General features: G+C 51.5%; 1 protein-coding gene across 1 annotated transcript in view; it reads right to left on the bottom strand.

The window, feature by feature from the left end:
• CPXM2 (carboxypeptidase X, M14 family member 2) overlaps nt 1–23,637 on the bottom strand; it is a 142,218-nt gene extending 118,581 nt beyond the window's left edge. Inside the window, exons 1-2 of the mRNA XM_030335351.1 lie at nt 23,331–23,637; nt 13,519–13,617 (exon numbers count right to left, since the gene is read on the bottom strand). Of these exons, the coding sequence (XP_030191211.1) occupies nt 13,519–13,617; nt 23,331–23,637 (406 nt within the window). The remainder of the gene's footprint in view (nt 1–13,518; nt 13,618–23,330) is intronic.
• Between the last annotated feature and the right edge of the window lie 368 nt (nt 23,638–24,005).

Below are 24,005 nucleotides of genomic sequence, written 5' to 3'. Positions count from 1 at the left end.
AATTTTTCCATACCCATGTAGCACCTGCACTATTACTGTATATTCTTATTAAAATCAAGAGTTTTAATGGAAATAAGTTGATGTAAAAGGAAACCTCATTCTAGAAGGCAACACAGGAAAATAGCTTTGTGATCTTGCAGTAGGCAAAAAAAAAAAAAAGAAGAAGAAGAAGAATTTAAACATGCAACAAACAGCACTAAAGGAAAATATTGATGGTTGTTCTATACTAAATTTAAGAACATATGGTATTCAAAAGATAGCACTGAGGCACCTGGGTGGCTCAGTCGGTTATGTGTCTCACTCTTGATTTCGGCTCAGGTCACGATCTCACGGTTCGTGAGTTCGAGCCCCACGTCGGGCTCTGTGCTCACAGCTCAGAGCCTGGAGCCTGCTTCAGATTCTGTGCCTCCCTTCTCTGTCTGCCCCTCCTCTGCTGTGTGCGCTCTCTCTCGCTCTCTCTCTCTCTCAAAAATAAACGTTAAAAAAATTAAAAAATTAAAAATTCACAAAAGATAGCATTACTTATGTGCAGAGGTAAGATAAGGAGTGTGAGAAGACATTACTGTGCATACCTCTGACAAAGGACTCCTATCCACAGTATTTTTAAGAAAGGCAAACATATAATAAACCATCGTATAAATCAATAAGAAAAACAATGAACAAAAGAACTGAGCAGGCGTTCACAAAGGAAGATATTCTGACAGTGAATGAGCATAAGTCATTTGTCTTCAGGAAAACACCAATGAAGGCCACTAGGAGATGGGAGTACACACACACCCATATGGATACAATCAAAAAGACATATATCAAAAGTTGCAAGGAAGCAAAGCAACAACACTGGTAGAGAAGTGTTGATGGGTACAACTGATCCAGAAAACCCTCCAGGAGAATTTACTAAAAATGTAAATACCCATGCCCTGTGACCCAGCGATCCCACCCTGGTGATATACCCAACAGAAACATGCTCACACACACTCCAGAAGACTTTTACGCGCACTATTCGTGATAGCCAAAAACTGAGAACAACCCAGATGCCCATTAACTTGAGAATGAATAAATAGATCTGGTACAGCCACGCCACATCAATGAAAATACATGAACCGTAAGTATACACAACGACATGTAGGAATCTCATAAACATAATATTAAGTGACAGAAACCAGCCACAATGTGCAATTCCAAGTTCAAAAACAGGCAAGAGGAATCTCTGATGGTGATTCTCTTTGAGAGAGAACAGGACTAGTGACTAACTGGGGTGGGAGGGAGGCCTCATTGGTCTGGTCATCTATTTCTGATCTAAATGATAGTTTAGTGCATTTACATTATACGTGAGTGGTGCACGTGACAATCCAATGTGTTATGCTCTTGTGATTTCAAGACTTTCCTGCATGTGTATTATATAAGAAGAATAAGAAGAAGGGGGAAGGAGAGGGGGAGGAGGAGAAGGGGGAGGAGGAGGAGGAGGAGAAGGGGGAGAGGAAGGGAGGAGGAGGAGGAAGGGGAGAGGAGGGAGAGGAGGAGGGGGAGGAGAAGGAGGAGGAGGAGAAGGGGGACAGGAAGGGAGGAGGAGGAGAAGGGAGGAGAGGGGGAGGAGGAAGGGGAGGAGGGAGGAGGAAGAGGGGGAGGAGGAGGGGGGAGGAGGAGGAGGGAGAGGGGGAGGAAGGGGGAGGAGAAGGGGGAGAGGGAGGAGGAGGAGGGGGAGAAGGGGGAGAGGAGGGAGAGGAGGAGGAGGAGGAGGGGGAGGAGAAGGGGGAGAGGAAGGGAGGAGGAGGGGGAGGGGGGAGAGGAGGGGGTAGGAGGAGGAGGAGAAGGGGGAGAGGAAGGGAGGAGGAGGGTGAGGAGGAGGGGGGAGGAGGAGGAGGAGGGGGAGGAGAAGGGGGAGAGGAAGGGAGGGGGAGGGGGAGGAGGGGGAGGGGGAGGAGAAGAAGACTTTGTTTTTCCCGACAGCGACATCATACGAATGCCAACCAAGTCTACTTGTCCAGTTCAGAAAGAGGAAAAGAGAATTATGCCGAGAGAAAAGAGCCAGTCTCAAAGTTACACACCGTATGATTTAATCCATCTAACGTTCTTGAAAACACAGGACTATAAAGATGGAGACCAGCTTAGCGGCTGCCAGGAGTCAGGGACTCTGAGGGGGGTGGTGGCTATGAAGCAATGGCACGAGGAAGAGCCACCATAAAGGGACGGCCCAGTACATCTGTGTTGGTGGTACTTCCACGAAACGGCACATGCAGTACAAGGACACAGGACTATGTGCACATACAGACACGCACACATGTATAATGGGTAGAATGCGAATATGATCTGTAAATGTCGTTACTGTGCCACAAGTATGCAAAATGTCAGCACTGAAGGAGGCAGAGTGAAGGGTGCACGGCACCCATTCGTGCACAACTTCCTGTGACTCTGTAATTGTTTCAAAATAAAGAGCTGTTTGCTTTTTAAGATCTCTTTTGTATTTATTTTTTTTTCAACGTTTTTTATTTATTTTTGGGACAGAGAGAGACAGAGCATGAACGGGGGAGGGGCAGAGAGAGAGGGAGACACAGAATCGGAAACAGGCTCCAGGCTCCGAGCTGTCAGCACAGAGCCTGACGCGGGGCTCGAACTCACGGACCACAAGATTGTGACCTGGCTGAAGTCGGACGCTTAACCGACTGCGCCACCCAGGCGCCCCTTTAAGATCTCTTTAAAAAGACTTTCTCGCAACGTATTCAGGGTTATTTGACGGATCTCATAAACTCACCAGTTGTAGGGAAGCATCACAGACTTCAGGGAATTCTAGCTTAAATTTCTGCGACCTCTCCGAAACACATCCTAAAAACCTACAAAGGCTCTCCAAAGGAAAAATTCTCAACAATGCTTCGACCTAGTGCCAGATGTGCGAGAATATTCCCCACAGCTGAGTCAGACAGAGACAGCTGGGGGAAAACTGGAGACAACCAGAGGAGGGGCAGGAAACCCTTCATCCCCCTTGGTGCCTCTATTTTGAAGTTCAAGGTCTGCAGCAATTAGAAAACTGGACGCCACCTCTAAAGCTCAGATGTGGCTGAGGCGGCCAGGTGCTCACCGCTCCTCCCCAACCCCCATCAAGTTGCCACACTGTTCGGTTTGGAAACTTTCAGAAAACAACAGGACAGGAAGGAGGGACAGTTGTCACACAGAATGACAGTGTGGCACAAAGACAAGGACACTGATGACAGCATAGGAAGGTCATTACAGTTCTCCCATGTGTCCCATCAGACCAAAGTGTCTAAGAACTGCAGCCAGGAAGAAGTCAGCGCCTCGGGGAAGCAAAATTATGTAGCTGATGAAGGGCTGCTTGAAGTGGAAACTGTACCGGGGGTTTGCGTGCTGACCGGGTCAACATCTATAGACCTAAGAAAGGGCTGCAACTGCCCCCCAGTGGAGGAAATCTGGCTGCATTTTGCCTCATTAAAAGATAGTAAAGAATAAACACTGATAGGCAGTCTACGAAGGACAAAATTCCACACAAAAGAACACGAGATATATCACCCAAAAGACTCTGAGAAGGAAGGTACCTCTTAAAGTGATTTCATGTAATAACCAGGAAAATATTTTCCCAGAAATTATTCATCCCAAGTATAGAAAAAAAATATTTAAATTAAGGCCAAATATCAAGAAAACTACAAACCCAAAGGCAGAATTAAAACCTGTAAGGAAAGACCTATTATTATTAAGTGGGGGTCTCTGCCGATGAAGTCAAGAAAAATAAGTAAAAAGTGTAAGAAATGGAAAGAAAAAACAAAATTGTCATTATTGAGCATATATTGTGATTTTGTACCCCAATCCAAGTAAATACATAAACAGTTGTTTTGAATAAGAGTTTAGCGATGTCGCTGGATATAAATCATAGAAAACATTGACTGTCCTCCTGTATACTAGCAAGAAAGAGTGAGAAAACTGAAATTTAAAGCATCGTAAAATAGCAAATATCAAAGAATAAATCTTTTAAAGATGGGCAAGACCTGTTTATTGGGAGATATTTTAAAAGATTGAACAAGAGGGGAGATATACCATGTTCATGGATGGTAAGACATAATGTTTTCAATATGTTAATTCTCCCCAAATTGATTTATGACATCAATGCAACTGCCATCAAAATCCCCAAAGTTTTCAGAAAGGTATTGGAAGAACCTGACCAGGTGGTGTAAATGTGTGTGTGTGCACTCATACACATGCACGCACATGTGCACACGAGGAGTCAGGAATAACGAAAACTTTTAAAGGAGAACTAGGTCCTGCTGTACTGGGTATCAAGATTTGTTATAAAGCTATAGTAGTTAAGAGAGTAAGGTATTTCATGTGTGGGTAGAAAAATGAATTAATGATAAAGAACAGCAAGCCTGAAAACAAAACCATACATATATGGACTCTTAATCCCCGACAGACACTGCAAAACAGCAGGCAAACAATTATCACCCCACTTGCGTACTTCAAGGAAAAAAATAAAACTGAATTCTGACTTCCTATCATAAACAAAATCCATTCCAGGGGTTTGAAGGCCTAACTGTGCAAAATCAAAAAGGAAAAAGGAAGCTTTAGAAGACACTATAAAATATCTTTATGCTTATGGAGTAAGAAGGGATTTCTAAAACAAGTCACAAATAGTAGCAACCAAAGGAAAAGAAATTGGCATATTTGACTACATTACAATTAAGAACTTTCGTTCGTTATGACCCCACAAGAATGAAAAGTAAGCCATAAACAGAGAATGTATTTGCCATCGACACCGTAAAATCTACTTAGAGTGGAAACATTTGTAAGAAAACAACTGAACAGAAATGTCACCAAAAAAAAAGATCCAAATGGCAAGTAAATACATGAAAAGATGCTGAACCTCATTAATAATTAGGAAATGTAGATGATATCACAATGAATCATCATTATACACCCACCAGATTGGCCACATATGAAAGTGTGATCATACAACAGTTGTTCGGAATGTGAAGTCTGGAGCTTACACAGTTGACCAGGAAGTCCAAATGGCATGGCCCCTGAGGGAAACAACTGAGCATTTGTTCAACAGGGAAGCTAAACCCAGCTATTCCAAAATGTATATATACTTGGAGAAACCTACACCCACGGGTGCAAGAATTATGGAAAGAAAACCTACGCCCATGCGTGTACAAGAGTTTTCACGGTGGCACTTTTCATAAAATATAGAATCGGGAAATAAATCAAATATCCATCACCACTAAAATAGGATAAAAAAAATTGTCATGTAGTGCTATGATGGAATCCTATATAGTGAGGGAATGAATGAACAAAAGAAATATAGAACATTGATAGAAAATTACAAGATATGTGTGACTGAATACACACAGTATGATTCCATTTATGTGAATTTCAAAATTAGACCAAACTAACTTATCCAGAGATACAAACATAAGCAGTAAAACTATGAGGAAACTCTGTCAAAGCTGGGATAGAGGTCACCTCGACAGTGGAAGGGATAACGATGTGACAGGGAAGATTGACAATACTCTTACTTCTTGATTCAGGTGATGGTTACACAGGGATTAGCTTTACAAATGTTTGTTAAAAGAACATATATATTATATGTAGTTTTTCTGTATGTCTGGTTTATTTCAAAATAAAAGTAGAAAATATCCTGCATGAAGCAGTAAGAGTGAAATATTATCAGCAGAAAATCACATCAGTGATGTGGTAACAAATTTGTAAAGGTTTCAGAATGCAGGGGTGTCTGGGTGGCTCCTTCAGTCAAGCGTCTGACTCTTGATTTCAGCTCAGGTCCTGATCTCACGGTTCGTGGGACTGAGCCCCACATGGGGCTCTGGGCTTACAGCACCCAGGGCGCTGCCTCTGCCTCTCCCTCGCTCACGCTCTCTCTGTCAAAAATAAACAAACTTTAAAAAAGAAAGCAAGAAAGAAAGTTAGGGGCGCCTGGGTGGCTCAGTCAGTTGAACACCCGACTTCGGTTCAAGTCATGATCTTGCGGTTCGTGGGCTCGAGCCCCATGGTGGCGCCCGGCGCCTGCTTCGGATTCTGTGTCTCCTTCTCTCTCTGCCCCTCCCCCCCTCAAAAATAAATAAACATTAAAAAAATTTTTTTAAGATTTCAGAATGCATATTGAAAGGACAAAAAAAAAGAAACAGTAATACCAATTTTTTTTTGTTGTCGGGGGGGTACTATAAATGAGACAAAATTCCTTATAAAACTTAAAATACTCTTACCATAATATCCAGTAATTGCGTTCCCTGGGATTTGCCCAAATGAGTTGAAAACATGGCCACACGAAAAACCTGCCCATGAATATTTATATCAGCTTGATTCATAATCGCCAAAACTTGGAAGCAACCACAATGTCCTTCGATGGATGAGTACATTGTGGGTAGGGCAGCCAGACAATGGAATATTATTCGGTGATAAAAAGAAATGAGCTATCAAGCCTTGAAAAGACAGGGAGGAACTTTAAATGCGTATTACTAAGTGAAAGAAATGAGAAACGCTACATGCTCTATGATTCCCACTAGGTGACATTGTGGAGAAGGTAACACTCTGAAGACAGTCAAAAAAAAGATCAGTGGTTGCCAGGGGTTCAGGGGAGGGAGAGAGAAATAAGTCGCTGGAGTACCGGGGATTTTTAGGGCAGTGAAACCATTCTGTATGGTACTCTAATGGTAGCTACGTGTCGTTATACATCTGCCAAAACCCAGAGAACGTTAAGACAAAGACAAAAACCGGAAGCCTTCGTGTAACCTACGGGCTTCGGTTAATAAGAACGTATCAATATTCCCAACACTTGCAACAAATGTATCACGGTAGGAAAGCAGAGGAGTGGAGATACAGAGCAACTCTCTGTACTCTCCCTTCATTTTTCTAAATCTAAAATCTAAAACCTCTCGAAAATAAATAAGCTGACAAATTAACAAAACATAAGCACACACGCTGCAAAAAGAAAATACGTCAATAGAGCGCTGATGTCTTCAAAATAAACCTTATCAAAACTACTACAAAAATAAAAACTCTGACAGATCAGTAACCATGAAAGGAAGCAGATTGATCAAAGAATTTCTTGGGTGGAAAACGCCTAGTTCAAAGGAGTTTACTATCTCGTTCTTTCAAACGTTCGAGGAACAGATCATTCTATGTTCCTGCCCTGGTCCAGGCCTTTAAAACACGCGGCAAGGGCCCTCAGGGCCCACATCAATGACTGATACAAAGCTCGTTCACTGGAACCTACTTGTCAGCCACTGTTGCAAGTGCTTTATTCAAGTGACCTTATTAGACATTTATCCCGATCCGATGGGGATGTCCAATTATTACCCCCATTTTGTATCTGAGGAAACTGAGGCACAGAGAAGTTAAATAACACACCCGAGAGCACACAGCTAATAAACGGTGGACTGGGTTTTGAGTTCCGCTCAGTGCGGTTCCTGAGTTCTTAACTACACTGCAACATATAAACGGAGGGTCTCTTGTCTTTCACATATAAGGAGGTTTTATAAATTCACACACACACACATACACACACACACACACACACACACACACACACACAGACAAGAGTGGAGAGACAGACTCCAAATGCTGACTGCGGCTGTCTCTGGAAGATAAGACTGTGGATTTGTTTTATTCTCGTCTTTGTTTTCTGCATCTTTCAAAGTTTCTGCAAGGTGCGTCCCCTACTCGCGTGGTCGACACGTTTCACAGGCCAGGAAAGAAATCTATTCTAGAACAACTTGCACTTTACGTGGAATTAAATTCCCGTGTCTCTTCCTAAGTTTCAGGGGGCGACGTGGCAAATTCGGTTTTCTGCTAAGCCCATCCCAGAGCCAGCAGAGCAGAATAACAGAGGAGGGTCTCATCACAGAAGCATCGGCAGGATGGGAAGAAGACAGGCAGAAAGGTCACGCGAGCAAAATCCCAAGACGTGGGCTGGCCTCCGCTGCACGGGCTCACAGGAGCTACAATGTCTCCTCGGCAAGGTCACTAATGTGACCTTGGTGGCCCAGAACTGTACCCGGGGTCAGCTGGGTGACAGAAAGTGAGCGGAGCCCATGTGCTCCCGACCACGTCAGAGCTCCGTCCCCCGACCCCTCGTCTGGAAGGAATTTCTCTGCCGGCAAGTCCACTGTGGCCCTGGTTCCAAACCAAGGCCTCTGCGGCCTGTGGCCCCAGGCTCACCATGGCCCACACGGCATTAACAGACACTCAGCTCACAGCGTACCGTGGGCAATGGCGAGCCCAGGACCCCTAACCCGACCCGGAGAAGGCCCTGCCACAAAACCACTGGGAGAACAAAATATATCTCTCACGTTGCAAAGGAAGGCTGGGAAATCCTTACAAGACATGTTTCACTTCAGAGACTGAAGAATAACTTTCTTCTTTTTTAAGTTTACTTATTTTTGAGAGACAGAGAGAGAGCATAAGTGAGGCAGAGGCAGAGAGAGAGAGAGGGAGAGAGAGAGAATTCCAAGCAGGTTCCGCACTGTGAGTCCAGAGCCCGATGCGGGGCTCAGATCCACGCACCGTGAGATCAGGACCTGAGCTGAAACCAAGAGTCGGACGTTTAACCGACTAAGCCACCCAGGTGCCGCAAGAGACTGAAAGAACTTTCTAGGCAAGTTTGAGACAGAGTTGAAAGTGGGGGGCTAGCGAAGTGTGGAGGTGTCCCAGATGCCCACATTCATCAGGTTTCCCGAGCAAGGTATGTCCGAGAGGGGTGCGACCCCATCCCAATCCTGGTCCCTGGCCGACCCCCTCACTTCCAAGGGGTCTGAAATACAGACGTGACCGCGTATCACTGCCAGGACCACATCAGCCGCACCTCTTCCAGAATCGGGAGTCTCAGACTCACTCCCCTGCCCTCAACAACTCTGCCAGATGTCTAGGGGAGACCAGAGCTGAGCCCCAGGGAGCGTCTGACCACACAACAGTAGGGAAAGGCTCACAACAAGGGCTTGGATGAAAAACCAAACTGTGCCCACAGCAGTGAAACACTCTCATGTATCACACACACACACACACACACACACACACACACACAGGGTAGGTCAATCCCCAAGCAGGGTACCTGCTTAAAGCCTCAAATCTCACCCAGCCCAGGCATAAGGAAGCTCCCATTCACCGACATGCATCCCTTGGGGAAACCCATTCTACATCCACGATGGCGGGAAATCACATTCCTTTCCTACAGATCAAAGAACACTTCCTACGGAGGCTGGCTCAGCTGTCCTGGGTCACGAAGAACCCACTTGAACACACACAGAATACGCGTTCTATAGCCCAGAATGCTAGTTCCAGCACGGGGCAGGGGCTCAGTAAACGAGTCCGCCATTCCTGTCGAGCACTGGGTGTATCCTGAGAAGAATCAGAGGATCCCGAGCTCTTGAGACTCATATCCTCACAGAAGAGAAGGGCTGCCCGTAGGAGTCACTAGGATGTGACAGAGGAGGGGACTGGACCCTGAGGAGGAGGTCTAGGAAAATGAAAGAGAGGTGATCAGGGCAGGCTTCCTGGAGGCAGCATTTGCAGAAAACTGAAGTTCTAAGGCAGGGGTTGGCAAGCCTCAGCCCATGTGATGGCCAAATCCAGGCCACCACCTGTGTTTGTAGGGCCCAAGAGATAAGAATAGTTTTGTAGTTTTTAATGGTTACATTTTAAATGGTTATTTAAGTACATAATGTCCTCAATTTTGCCTCTTGGCCAACAAACCACATATTTACGGTCTGATCCTTTAAAAACGTCTGCCAACTCCTGTAACTGAGACACACGCACAAAACAAATCCCAGATAGCAAATAAAAGCCATCGCTAATGCTCGCCGAGGGCTTGCTGTGTGCTCTGCGTGCGGCATCCTTCGGACGCTATTACATGGTCACGTAGCCCCATAAAGGGATGGATGTCCTCCCCACTCCGCAGAGGAGGAAACCGAGTCACAGAGAAGTTAGGACCTTGCCCAGAGTCGCACGGCCAGTGAGGGTTAAAGCCTGATCCCAAGAGGCCCTCTCCGTTACCAACTCAGACGCCTGTCCAGTTCCCTTGGGAGAAAACACAGGACCCATGTTCTCAGCACACGACACATGTAAGAAACAAGCCCGTGTCTGGCTGGCGTGAAAAAGGAGGCAGGGGTGCCTGGGGGGGGGGGGGGGCTCAGTCAGTTAAGCGTCCGACTCGTGATTTGGGCTCAGGTCATGATCTTGCAGTTTGTGGGTTTGAACCTTGCACGGGGCTCTGAGCTGATGGTGCAGAGCCTGCTTGGGATTCTCTCTCTCCCTTTCTGCCTTCCTCCACTTGTGCGCTCGCTCTCTCTCAAAATAAGCAAATAAACTTAAAAAAAAAAAAAGGAGGCAGAGATCAGAAATGAGAGGCAAACAGAAACAAGTAAACTGTCTCAAGGCCTCAGCTCAGAACTGGCACCTTGGCACTCGCCTTATTCTATTCTTGCCGGACCCGGCAAGGCACACAGACCAGCCCAAAGTCAAGGGGCTCTCGCCTGCTGTGAAGGAAACTGAAAAGTCACATGACAACGGGGTGGACACAAGGAGAGCTGACGAACTAGACCAATGATGGAACCAACCGCATGGACCACCTCAGGACAGTATCTAAGATGCGCTTTGGAAACCTGCCCGAGCTGACAGTGCTCCTCAGTCACGTGTCCTCCAAGCCAGAGTCCCCAAGGGGAGAAGTCCGCATCTGACACAAGCCCTTGATGGCACCCGCTCACATAACGAGACGGGGCTGATGTCTGGACCACCCACACCTTGAAGATGAAGCGGGTGACATCTCCATCGGCCACCTTGGACACGATGCAGGTGACGTCTGTCCACCTGCCACCCGACCCCTTCATCCTGCCACCTGTCCGGCGAGATCTGGGGAGAGACGGAGAGGAGGCTGGGCACCGGGTTCTGAGAGTGCCCGGCTACTACGTATGTGAGGCCCCCCGTTCTGCCCAGCACCTCCCCCGGGGGCTCCTGCCTGACCCCAGGCCAGGGTTCCTAACTGCAGGGGTACCTGCCTCCGTGCACCACCTCCACGGCCAGGTCTTCTCTCTCCCTCCTATATTTTCACATCACGGCCCCCCACACAGCTCCTCTGCCCCCCCGGGTTACCCCCAATGCCTCGATTTTGTTTTAACAGGAGGGCGATGTAAAGAAGTCCCACGCACCGAAATCCCCTGCAGCGCACTCAGTGAATCGGAGCCGTGCCGGCTGTCCTGGAGACCAGGGACCCCAGCCCACGCAGACAGCGCTCTGAGGCCGAGGCCAGGGACACAACTCTGAGCGGGCTAGGGCACACGTGCACGTGTGTGCACGCACGTACACACATGTGTAAAGAAACGGGCCTTGAAAAATCTTCCTGCAAATGCCTCCCCAAATTTTAATAACTTCCAGTCCTGGGAATGAACATCTAAAACAATTTGAACCAACCCCCGTGCCAAAGCTAAAAGAAAAGGAAAAAAAAAAAAAAAAGATCTAGACAAAATATTTTTTCTAATGTTTAAAGTACTCAAAAATGAACAAAACAGTAAAGGCCTCTGCGGCCCGCATCTGAGGGCAGCAAGAACCCAGCCCTGGAAGGCGTTAACCAACCCCGTGATCCTGAAGGGACAGCTGGCTGCTGGGACACAGCCTGCTGGGACACAGGGACGAAAGTCGTGCCCAAGGCCCGCCCGAGGTGGGCGCCCAATTACCACCCATTTCACTGCGACCCCCAAGGTCACAGGGTCCACCCGGGGGAAGAAGCAGGGACACAGCCCCACATCACGCGTCCTCAGCTCACCTTCCTGACACGCGGCCGGAATCTCACACAGAGTCGTGACCCTGAGGCTTCTCTTTCCAAGAAGCAACTTTATTCGTGCCGGCACCGCTCAGTTGGGTTCGTACCCGAAGAACTGAGCCCCGCACGCCACGTAGAGTAGTGTTTTTATACATTTTCTATTCCTTTGCCTCCCATTTATGGTAACACACAAACATGCAGTCTGATCAAGTGGTCTCATGTTTACAAGGTCATGAGGGATCTTGTCACGTAGGCGCATAGTCAGGCTACCTTCACGGGTTTTTTTTTGTGTGTGTTTTTCTTTTCTCTCTTTTTTTTCTCTCCTTAGGGAGGGGACCCTACCACAGACTGATGGCAATGGCAACAGTGCGTGCCTGTCTGCTTTAAAATGGGAGAGAATTCCTACTTGTTAAGTGATTACAGAAGTTTGTTGAATTTCCTTTTTTATTTTAGGAGGCACTGTTGGTCATACCTATGATTTCTTACACGGTAAGTTTTTGGTTAGAAACACAGCCCCAAACCATGACGTTACGCCTAAGGGAATTTGCAGCTCCCTTTATGACACCCGACTCTATTACACGTGGATGGGCTCACAGAGCAGCTGAAAACAGATCCTGCCTCCTTAAAGGCAAAGTTGTGAAACATTGTGTTTACTTAAGCGGCTGCTCTGCTAAGCAGAAAGTCTAGACTCAAAATCTTGGGTTCCCATCCCCGTTTTGCCACTTACAGGCTGCATAACCACAAGCAAATGACACATGCTACCAAGTCTCATTCTCCTTATCCATAAAATATGGATAATGGTACAGGGCGCCCGGGTGGCTCAGTCGGCTGAGTGTCCGACTTCGGCTCAGGTCGCGATCTCGCAGTTTGTGAGTTCGAGCCCCGCGTCGGGCTCTGTGCTGACAGCTCGGAGCCTGGAGCTACTCTGGATTCTGGGTCTCCCTCTCTCTCTGCCCCTCCCCCAGCTCGTGCTCTGTCTCCCTCTCTCTCTCTCAAAAAAAATAAATAAAAACATTAAAAATAAAAAAAATATGGATAATGATAATGACGATACCGGTAATATCCACGGCACGCAGAGAGACATTGAGAGATACTGCACACGAGGCCCAGTGCCTGGCCTTAAGCTACTGAAAGTTGCAATGTTTAAGAAATGGTTGCTATTAACATTAGGAAAAGTGCAATCCTAGATACCAGAGTTTAGCGTGATAGAGATACAGTAACAGTGACGGTCACAGTCGATCACGGTAACAGCGAGCGCGAGTGGGCCAGACTTGACCCAGGAGTCTAGAGCCGATGTCTTCGGCCATCCTAAGGTAAGTAATTACAAGACCAGTATTTTTGCAATGGAGTAGGACCCCAAGACTAGCATCACGTGGTTTGTAAATACGAGACTCTCTCTCTGACTCCAGAGGCCCCTGGGTCTGGCTGGGAGATAAGAAACGCACACGCAATGTACACGGGCAGCTATGAGGCCCCACCAGAAAGGAAATGAGGTTGCCTTGCGAGGGGGCAAAGGGCGGGGGGCGGACAAGGCAACCCACCCTGCAGAGATTCTGCAATGACTTCAGTGGAGTCAGTGGGGGGAACGAGGCTGTGAGTTTCTGCGTCCTGCAGGAGAGAGAGTGGCTCTGAATGTTTCCCCCCGCCCCCATACGATAATGGTAAGAGAGAGGCCGCAGAGGCCAGAGAGGCCCGCAGACAGCAGGCAGCCCCAGGCAGCCCCAGGGGAGTCTCCACAGGGCCTCGCTCACCCTCTCTGACTTTGTCACGGGCCACGGGGACGCTGTGATCATCACTGGCAGCCTTCTCAGAGCTCTTGGTTCTCACGCCTTTTCTGCTGCTATTTTTACCTAAAAAGAAGGAGAGAGAGAAATGCCTTTACTTCCACACATGTCAGAGTCCTCCCAGGATGGTGAGAATTCAACCATCGTCGGCAGAGTAGCGCCCCCGCCCTCTGCCTCCCCTGTCCCCAGTGTTGGCACCCTGGACGCTGAGGGGCTTGTGGTCACGGGAGATGAAGTGGGTCGCTGTGAACACCCAGGGAAATTAACACTCCCCATAAAAACAGTGCATACATGCAGGCCGTCCCTATTCGAAAACTGCAAAATACCCTGCAGGGTAGGACTTTGACCCTGGGGGGGGGGGGCCCAGGCGGTGACACCACACCTAATTGATAAAACGGAGCTGGGAACTCGGGACTTCTGACCACAGCGCTAGGATTTCCCACCCGGTTGGGCTCCTCCTACCAGTTCTCTCCAAGGCCCTGGCTGGGGGAATGGGAGTGATGATGCTTCCACCAATTGGAAAGACTCCTTACCAGACTCTAGGAAGCCTGTCTGCTCATTCCCCTGGTCCTTCCAGCTTCTGTCATGCTGTACTCCCTCTCTCTGCTCCTGAAATACCAGCCTCCTTTCAGCCTTAAGTTCACGCGCTGGTCCTCCTCCTTGCATTGTTCTCTAATTAACTCCTGCTAATCTTGCACATCTCAGCTTTGGCACCTCCTCTTTTGGCTTTCCCGAACTCCCCAGCTAAATCAATGTCTCCTCGGATGGGCTCTGATAACACCTTTCTTAGGTAGAGTTGCCTCTAAGCGGAGCCTGATGCAGGGGTTCAGTTACACATGATATATCACGGGGGGGGGGGGCTGGGGGGGAAGGGGGCGGGGTTCTAAAGGGAAAGGGGAGGGAGAAGAAGGACAGGGCAGAGGAAGGAGCTGAGTAAGGCTGAATTCTCTCTCAGCCAGAGGCGGATTCAGCCTGATCCCACGGGCAGCTCTGGAGCAGGAACGACACACAGAGCATTGTCCCCACCTTGAGACAAGAAGCCACCTTTTCTGCAGTTGGTTAGCTTGGCCACACATCAACCAACTAAAGAGTGACAGATCTACGTTTCCCACCTATATTCCGGAGAAGGGATCGGCTATGAGCCATCACAGCCAAGACCCCAGCAGCTGGGATACGGGTGTACCTACAGGAAAAGAGGGCCCGGGTGGGGTCCCGGAGCCCCCACTACCTGTGCTGTGAAGCATCATCACATGCGTGTAACATATGTCAGTCTGTTCATGAGGGCAGGGACTGTGTCTCGTTCTGTTTACTGCCGTATCTCTGGAGTCTGGTACGTAATAAGCTGTGATGAATGAATGAATGAACAAGCTAATGAGTCACTAAATGACAAACAGACGAGAATAAGAGGAAGGGCAGGTCTGCGGAGAAGGACATTTATTTGGACTTTAAAAAGCAAGTTGAAAAATACCAAAAACATCTAGTGGACTTTGTGCCAATTAATGAATCATTTCGGACTGTTCTACAGTCACCACCCCCCCCCCCAAAAAAAAGATACTCATCAAGAAAACCTTAAATCTTCAAAAAATTCAAAGGGCACATTGGGTCCAGCCAAAGCTGATGCTCTCTCCATCGTATTCTGGAGTGATGCCTGCTGGGAGTATCTTTCATTTTCCATGAAAGTGCCCCCTCAGGTCAAGAAAGCCAAAGGGCCAAAATGTTCAGAAGAGAGCTGAGCCAGAGAACCTACGAGTATCTGACATCAGCCTGATGTCACCTCAGCATCTGCCCTCTTCTGTGGGGAGGAATGTCACGGCCAGTGACCTCCAAAGATGGTCCCCTCTGAAGGGCCTGACCAGGGGTCCATAAAGATCTTGGTTGTTCACAAAACCGGTGCCATAACTTTTACGAGTGTGGAGTCTTATTGGGCAGAAAGATAGGATATTAAGGACGAAAAAAGTTTTACAAAATATGTGAGGGAAAAGCCAAAGTTCTGGAAAAGAATGTTCCATCCCAACACTCCCCCGAAGTCGGCCACTGGTTGCAAGCCTTCTCTCTCCCAGGACAACCTCTGTGGGGCCTCCATGCCACCATGGGAGCAAGCGCCAAAGAGTGGGGCCCGGTGACACCCCCAGCCTCACCTCCCGTGTGCCGCACCGACGCCCATGACACAAACGTGCCCACGCAGCTCAGGGGAGCCACCGGGGGCCCAGGTGCGGGGCAGATGTCAAAGCCCTGAGAGTTGGACTCCCCAGGGGGGACCGACATGTGGGGAACACAATCCCCGAGGAGGTGGCAAAGGGGCATAGATCACAGAAGCCCTGTCACCTCCTCTGGTTACCCGGTGACACAGTTCCAGCTTATCGTAGGCCTACGGCTCGGGCCCCAGCCCCGGGCAGCCGGGTTCTGCTGCTGCCCTGCCCCACAGTGACCCACCTCACTCTCTAGGCTCCGTGCCCTCATCGACAACACAAGGAGACACGGCACCTGTCTCCGTGGAACTTAGGGGAGGAGACAAACAACGTACATCAAGCGTTCAGGGCAGTGCCTGGCCTGCCGCAACCACCAAATAAAAGACAGCGTCTCTCTCTCCGTCACCGATGCCACCCCCGAGCCCCCCAGCCCCACTCGTCACGAAGCGCCACCCCAGCCGCTAAAGGATAACCGCTCACACGTGGAGCGTGAGTCACAACCTGGGAGGCACTTTCACGTGGATCGCAACACTGGGTGTGGGCAAGGACCCAGAGAGGGCAGGAAGCTGACTGTGAATTACAGACGGGGACACTGAGGCACAGAAGCGGGAGAGAAGAGACCCACCCACGGTCACTGACAGAGCCAGGAGGCGGGAGAGCCGGAGGCGGGCTCCAAGGTGAGGCCCTTCCCAGTCCCCTTCCTCTCTTCCAGCAAGAAAGGCAGCACGCGGTCGGCACAGAAGGAAGATGAAAGGACAGCGAAATAATGCGCAGAGAAAATCAACAACTCCATCTGGGCTGCGTGACAAAAGCGAATTCCTTAAAAGTAGCAAAATGAAGTGCGGACGAGGGCCACATGTTCTATTCTGGTCTATGGTGATAAACATCATGCTTCTTGGTTGATAGGAAACTATTTTTTCCCCACTCTATATACAAGGAGCTTCCAGTCGCAACCCCCCCCTTCCAGAAACTGAAAAAAAATTCTTTGCTGCATATTTTGCATTCTCCCCAGGAAATTCCAGCCCAAGGGGGTCTGTGCTCTCTCTGCTGAAGGATTCAGCCCGGGGGCCCTAAGTTCCTCCCCTGCCTCTTGCTAAGGAACCCACGTGAGAGGAAAGGGCCTCGCCCAAGCGCACAACGGGTTCTCGGGAGCTCCCCCAAAATGCAGATGCTCAGGACAGACAGTAATTACGGTTCCACAACCACGCACGTCCGCAGAGAACCCTCACGCGTGGCAGCCGGGAAGACACGGCAGGTGAACGTGTGTGCGGGTGTTCGCGGGCCTAGGGCCATGATGTGGGGAGGGAATTAGCCTGTGTCTCCTCCAGTTATGAGAAAGTCAAGCTCCTGGTAGAGACAGGAATCCGAGGACTGAGTAAATCCCGAAAGGCAGGCTGAGTGGTTGAATGAGACACCTGCCTCCGTGAATCAGGGACCTTGAAGGTCTGGGGTGGAGCTGGGAGGCACTTAGCACAGCTCTCTAAGTACTTTTCACCAGGGCTAGACCCAAATCAACCCAATCAGTCAAAAGCTCTCCCCTCCCCGCTCTGCTGGGTATTCCCTGGGAAACTAGCAGGCCACCCTCCCCTCCTCTGGGCCAGCCTCTCGTGCAGGCTTGGTCCCCAGCAGGGCCTCAGGGGCGTGAGGGCCAGCCGCTCCCGACCTCTACACAGGGGCAGACGCCTTCCTGACCTGCAACCACATAAGAAGCCCTTTGCTTCGAAGGATCCACCAGCGGAAAAGCAACAGATGGGGATGTGCCGGGCGCTGGGCAGGCCACCGCTGGTACTTGCCTGTCTCGGCTGGGTGCCATCTGGAAACAGCCTGAGACGCAGCCTTGGGTGCAGAAGTATATCTGGGAGGTGACTCCATGGAGTTCAAGGGAAGAAAGACGCAGAGAAGGAAATACCAATAAACCTAGGCTGCGTTACTGAGTGAGACCCACCGGGACTCAGCCTGGCTGGGGACTCTGGGGGACCGGGTAGGAGGGGCCCCCATACCGAGTCTCCGAGGGCCGGGAGGCTGGAGGTTGACCCGCCACACCTCTGGAAGCATACTGAGTCCTGTGTCACAGTGAGGAATCCGAGGCTCGGAGAAGCCACACGTGCCCCTGAGTGGCCGAACCAGATTTCGATCCCAGCCCTCTCTGAACTGCGAACTGCCAAACAACCCACACGTGCCTTCGCGTGATCGAGAATTCCATACAAATCTGTGACACTGGAGTCCTCGGTCAACATTCCGGAGGTGTTCTGTGCCCCTCCGACCATTCCGTGATGCCTGGATGAGGAGCCAACTAGGTGCCAATCGGTTCTGGGCACCAGCCATCCAAAGACACCCTAATTTCATGGGTTTCGTGATCCCAGAGTGGCACTATGGTGGCAGGGACCTCAAAAAGCCACAGAGGGCAGAGTCATTGCTGGAGATGCCAAGCCTGAGAGCCCAGGCTCCCCGGCCCCGGTGGGGACATCCAGAGGACATCCTCACCTCAACACCCAGCCTCAGAGGCCCTGGCTGTCCTTTCCCAGCACTGAAGTCACCATCTGCCGTGAGATCTGGCAGCCTTGGACCCTTGAGGCGCGCAGGGAACACAAGGGCTACTTTTTAAGAACCGTGGCATCTCACCCAGCCTCCCCCTAACATGGGAGTGTCTCCCCTTCATCACCCACGCACAGACCCTGGCTTCTGGAAGCACGGGCACAGGCTGGGGGCTTGCCAGCATGACGAGTTGACTTTGGAAAGCATTCTGGAAAGAGAGGCGGTGTCTTAGAAAGCTGCTTGCTGGGGCACATCAAACGGCCTTCTTTATAAAGCATCCTTTCCCTCAGAATTTTATAGGGAGCTTATCTGGACAAATGCTTCGGATGTCACCCTTCGACTGAGTGTTTAACACCCTGACGTAAAGAGCTCTTGCTACGTGTTCATGCGTGCTGATGGCCCCGTGATTGCTTTTAAAATACACAGTGACGTGCTGACACGTTCTCCCGATCCCCACGCTCCAGCTCTGCCCAAGAGACGACGTGTCCGGCCGAAGGCCGAACACAGCAAGACGCGCTGAAGGGAGACGAGGCAAACCTCTGAAGCGAGGCCCCTTCCAACAACTGGCTTGCAGCACACAACAGAAGGGGCTTTGTTTACCACCACATATGCTCAAATAACGAGTCTTTGGTTATTTCCGCCCCCCACCCCCCGCCCCCGCGACGGGGGCACAACCCAGCACGGAACACACACTCGTTGATCCCGGGCACAGACACACAAACGAACGTGGCTCGCGGCCCGCTCTGCAAATTCCACAGGCTCGGGACCGTGGGCCAGGACGGCGGGTGCCCACACCGAAAACAGCGGCGCCTTCTCGCCGGTCCCGGAAGAAAGCAACAAACAGGCCCACAAGCAGAAGCCCGAAAGGAACCCAAGGCCTCGGAGGGGGAAGAAACAACATCTTCTATTTAGTGTCTGGTGTATCAGCCTGTTTGTTTCTCACTACCACTGGGGAGGGAAAAGGTGAGTGACGTCTATGAATTATGGTTGACTTTTCTAATTTTTTGTTAATGTTTCTCTATCGTTGAGACACAGAGAGACACCGGTCGTGAGCAGGGGAGGGGCAGAGGGAGAGAGAGACACAGAATCGGAAGCGGGCTCTAGGCTCTGAGCGGTCAGCACAGGGCCTGACGCGGGGCTCGAACTCACGGACCGCGAGATCATGACCTGAGCCGAAGTCGGACGCTTAACCGACCGAGCCACCCAGGCGCCCCTGTGGTTTGCTTTTCTGTCCCATTTTATCTTCTACAAAAAGTATAGCCACAAACCCTTTGGAGATGACGTGCAAGGTAAGGACGTCCCAAATCCACACACGTGCCTAAAACGTGGTCCCCTATGGCGCCCCTCGTGCTGGGATCATGGAAACTGGGCACCTAGACCTCCATCTCTGGACCCCAAAGCATTCCAACTGCAGGGACCTAGAAACTACTGAATGTGGCTCGAAACAGCCGAATAAATGGAATTAGAAAGAGGTGGGTAGGTCCCTACGAGAAAGAACACTCTAGCAGTCAGTACCATTCATCCAATGGATGAGGTAGGAAGAGCCCATCGGTGGAAGAGAGTGAGCGGACACCGGGCAGCCCAGCATAGGACTTTTGCGGCGAACAAGCATTCACACGCACGACCACGCGGTTTCCTCCAAGTTCTAGAATTCTGGGATTAACCGATGTTCGCCACGAGGACCTCAGAAACTGCGGCATCGTGAGTCCCACTCAACCTCAAAAAAAGAAGTCCTCGGGTCTGTATCCTGATGGTAAGAGCAGCTGCAGGAACCCGTACCAGTGATAAAATTACAGAAAACACACACACACACACACACACACACACACACACACACACACACAAATGTGAAGTATGTAAAACAGTGAATAGTATTGTGCCGATGTCCCTTTACAGCTTTGACCCTGCATAGAGCGGCGATCCTAACCCACTCGGGACATCTGGCAATGTCTAGAGACATTTCTGGCTGTCACAACGAAGAGGAGGGTGCCGCTGGTTGAGGCTACAACGCCCAGGACAGTCCCCCCCATCCTACCCCCACAACATATACGACTGGCACAGAACCTCAATACTGCCAAGGCAGGGAATTTTTACAATTGCCTGTGAGCCTACAATTATGTTAAAATGAAACCTTAAAAAAGATCCCACAACGTTCAGTACATCAGGGCTCTACTTCCCTGGGAATCCGTCAGCCACTCCTGGAAAAAAACGCGGGGGGCTCAATTAACCAAAGGATTCAGCCGTCCAAGCCACCTCTGGGAGAACGGCAACATGTGACTTCCGTCGCACATTTCGGTGGTGGCGTGACAGAACAGCCACGGCTCAGGGCCGAATTCACACCAAGATCAAGTCCCCAAAATCCTCAGTTCCTTAAGCAAACCCTCCTCTGGGATTAAGACAAGACTCCCTCTGGAGCCTACCACACAGAACCCCTGCCTTCCACTTCCCTCGAGCCCGACCTTTACGCAAGACAGGGCGGTCTGAAAAGGAGGTACCATCTGTAAAGACAAAGCACATGATCAACGTTTACATTAGTCACATACACGTTTACCACCTTACTGCCCTCTAAATCTAGCCCCTCGCTCCCCCACCAGGCCTCCGGAGCCTGGTGTGTGCATCACGCACCATCCACCCCGTGAAGCCAGGTCGGAGAGTTCACATTACACACCCCAGGCTGCGATACAATGTTCCTTCCCCCGCAAATGCCTCCCGCCCACATAATGACCACCCGCTTGTGAGAAAAGTCCAATGAAGGAACGAATGCTTCCGTTGCATCACGAGTGGCACAGACACCGAACGGCCACTTACAGTGGGGGAAAACCACTTTCCCAACACAGTGTAACTGCACACAACCACCATGGACTTCCCTGGTGGAGTCATTCTTAAACCCGTCTCCTCCACTTAGAGCCCAGGGGTGGAGGGTTCCACGGCCAAACACTCAAAAACGGGGGGGGGGGGGGTAAAAAAAAAGAGGACCGGAGTTTTAAGTTGGTGTTAAGGTCCCACTTTGCTTGTCCTTGCTGGGAGGGAGGGGGAGAGGGCTCTTAAAAGCTCACCCAGCTCATTACAAAGAATGGCAGGCTGGGGGAGGCAGCTCTCCCAGGGAGCCTCGAAGTCGGGTGTCTGGAATTTCCAAGGACCTTTTTCCAGTTTGGGGATCAGCGATCCAGCCCTCAGCACAACCGTGATGGCTTTTTCAAAGCCCCCCCGCAACTTCCTCGCTGTCTGCAGGGGCAGGGGATGTGACCCACGCTCTCTACCCACCGGACCTTATTTAACACTTGGTGTCAAACAGGTCCTTGGTAACCACCTGAGGAATGAACGAACAACTCACAGACAGACTAGCACAGCCATCCGCTGACACACTGGAAGGTTTTGTCGAACAGCTTTTAAAACAACTGACCGAGCCAAGAGAGGTGGCAGGTTCGGGCTTCCTTTGTGGATGAGGACACCAAGAGTCAGGAAGCTGAGTGCTGAGCCCCAGACCCGGGTATGAAGTGTGGTCCTCAGAGTCCGTCCGGGGCTTCTCTTAGATTCCCCTGCCCTCCCCGCAGTGAGTCCCAGAACCCAACATACGTGTCTCCCGCCCACCATGCCCAGCCCTGCGCTAATCCCACAGCAGGTACTAAAAACCAAAAGCACCTGCAAATCTGATCCAAACTACCAAAGCAAAAAGGCCTTGGGTCCAAAGGCGCAGGAGAAGGGCTTTCAAATCTCCCAAGCCAACCAGTGACGCTAATTTCCTAAAAGGGTCAGTGCCTCGGGTTCCTCACCTGTAAAATAAAAAGAATACCCACCCCTCACAGCCACTGAAAGAATTAGATGACACAGTTATACACAAAGCTCCTCACAGAGGCACAGCAGATGGTCTACAAATGTGAGTGTCTCCTCCTACCGCTGTTATCAAACCACTGTGGTTTTATGCATCTTAACTCTCCTAATTCCCCAGCAGATATTGGAATTTCTGGACGGTTCTGTTCGGGGTTACACAACTCACAGCACCGCCTGCCCATTCGCAGAGTTTGTTCACACGCTGAAGCATGGCAGGGCCCAACCCTCAACCCTGTACATGTGCAGAGGGGCTGCCGAGATGGGCCCACACATTTAAGAGTTCGGGGTCCCCACCCCCTCCCGTTGCCTGTCACCTCCTGCTGACTTTCTGAAGCCTTCAGCCAAGCAAAAGCAATTCCTTCCATGCCAGGAGCTGTGTGAGGGTGCCACCAGCGTGCATCTCCTTTCAAGGAAGGCCATGACGAGGCCAGGGCATTTGGCTACAAGCCTGCTCACTCCCCAGTCCTGACATACTAGGACCACGGCCCTCTGCGGTTGAAGCAAAGGATGTTTGGAACAATTAAGAGAAAGCGCCCCCCCCCCCCTTCACAAGGAGTGAAACCGCATGGAAGTCATTTGCCAAGACAGGGCTGGCAGAGGCGGATGGATGGAAGGCTGGCCCGCAGGCTGCCAGGCGCCCCTAGGCTTTCCCGCCATCTGCAGCCCAACCTCTCCGCGGGCACAGGAGCCTCCCCAGCAGAGGCTCTGCCGTCCTGCCCCAACTGGGCAGGGGATTCACGGGACCCAGGGAGGGCGCTGAGAGGGGACAGTGGCTGGGTAAAGGCCCACTGCTGAGCTTTCTCCCAGAAGGCCGTTGTGCCAAAGCAAGCCAGCCCTTCACGTCGCCAAATCGTAAATTCACTCCCCAGAACACGCCCTGGAGGAAGACTGAAAAAAGTAGACAGAGAAGGAAGGGTGCCCGGCAGAAAGAGCCTTTGCTCGGTCAGTTTCCAACCGGGCCACCAGCTCCCCAGGCAGCCTCCCCACTGGGCGCACCTGGACCTGCGAGGGGAGCGCCAGCCGGTTGAGGCGCCCGGGAGCTCGGGGCGGCCGGCGGGAGGCGCAGGGCAGTCCCCCAGCGAGGCGGGGGCAGCGACGGGTGGGTCGCGCCCCAGACACACGGGCCTGGAAGCCGGCTGTCCCCTCGCACCAGAGGGCCACCGCTGGGAGAGGCGCGCGGCCACGGGCGCCCCCTCGGGCCGCCCTGCGCACAAAGTCACTTACCTGGCGGAGGCGCCTCGGGAGCCAGCTTCTCCCTCTTGGGAGCTTTCTTGGGCTTGGTCGCCGTCTTGGGCGGCCTGGACTCGGGCGGGCGCGGCTCCCGCTCCCCGTTCCCGGTCCCCGCGGGCAGCGGCGGCGAGAAGGGCTCGGGCTCGGGCTCCGGGCGCGCGTAGTAGGGCTCCCGGCTCCAGGTCTCCTGCACGTAGTAGTCCGGGGCCTGGAGGGCTGCGCCCTGGGCGCCCACCCGGGCCAGGGCCACCGCCAGGAGCGCGAGGGCCAGCGCCAGCGCGGCGGCCCCCCGGCGGGCCATGCCCGCTCCGCCCCGCGCGCCCTGGGCAGGGTCACGGGCGCCGGGAGCGCCGGGCGGGCGGCGGGCGCGGGCGGCGGCGCGGGGGCAGGGGCGCCGGGACGGCAGCGCGGCGCTCGGGGCGCGGGAGGCTGCCGGCCTGCGGCGCGTGTGACCGGCCCGCGGGGCTGGGCCGGGCTGGGCTGGGCCGGGCTGGGCCGGGCCGGGGGCGGGCAGGGGCGCGCCGAGGCGCGGGGCGGGCGCAGGGGGCCGGCCCCGCCCTTCCGTCTTCCCTCCCTCTCCCCGCCGGCCCCGGAGGCAGGTGTGGGAGCCCCCTTCATCCCATGACTGTCCCCAAACCTTGTCCCTCCCGCTGCCGCGACGCCGGCCGG

The sequence above is a fragment of the Lynx canadensis genome, chromosome D2 (assembly GCF_007474595.2).
Source record: "Lynx canadensis isolate LIC74 chromosome D2, mLynCan4.pri.v2, whole genome shotgun sequence".
NCBI lineage: Eukaryota > Metazoa > Chordata > Mammalia > Carnivora > Felidae > Lynx > Lynx canadensis.
Note: the sequence above shows the minus strand (reverse complement) of the source record. Positions and strands in the feature narration are given on the sequence as shown.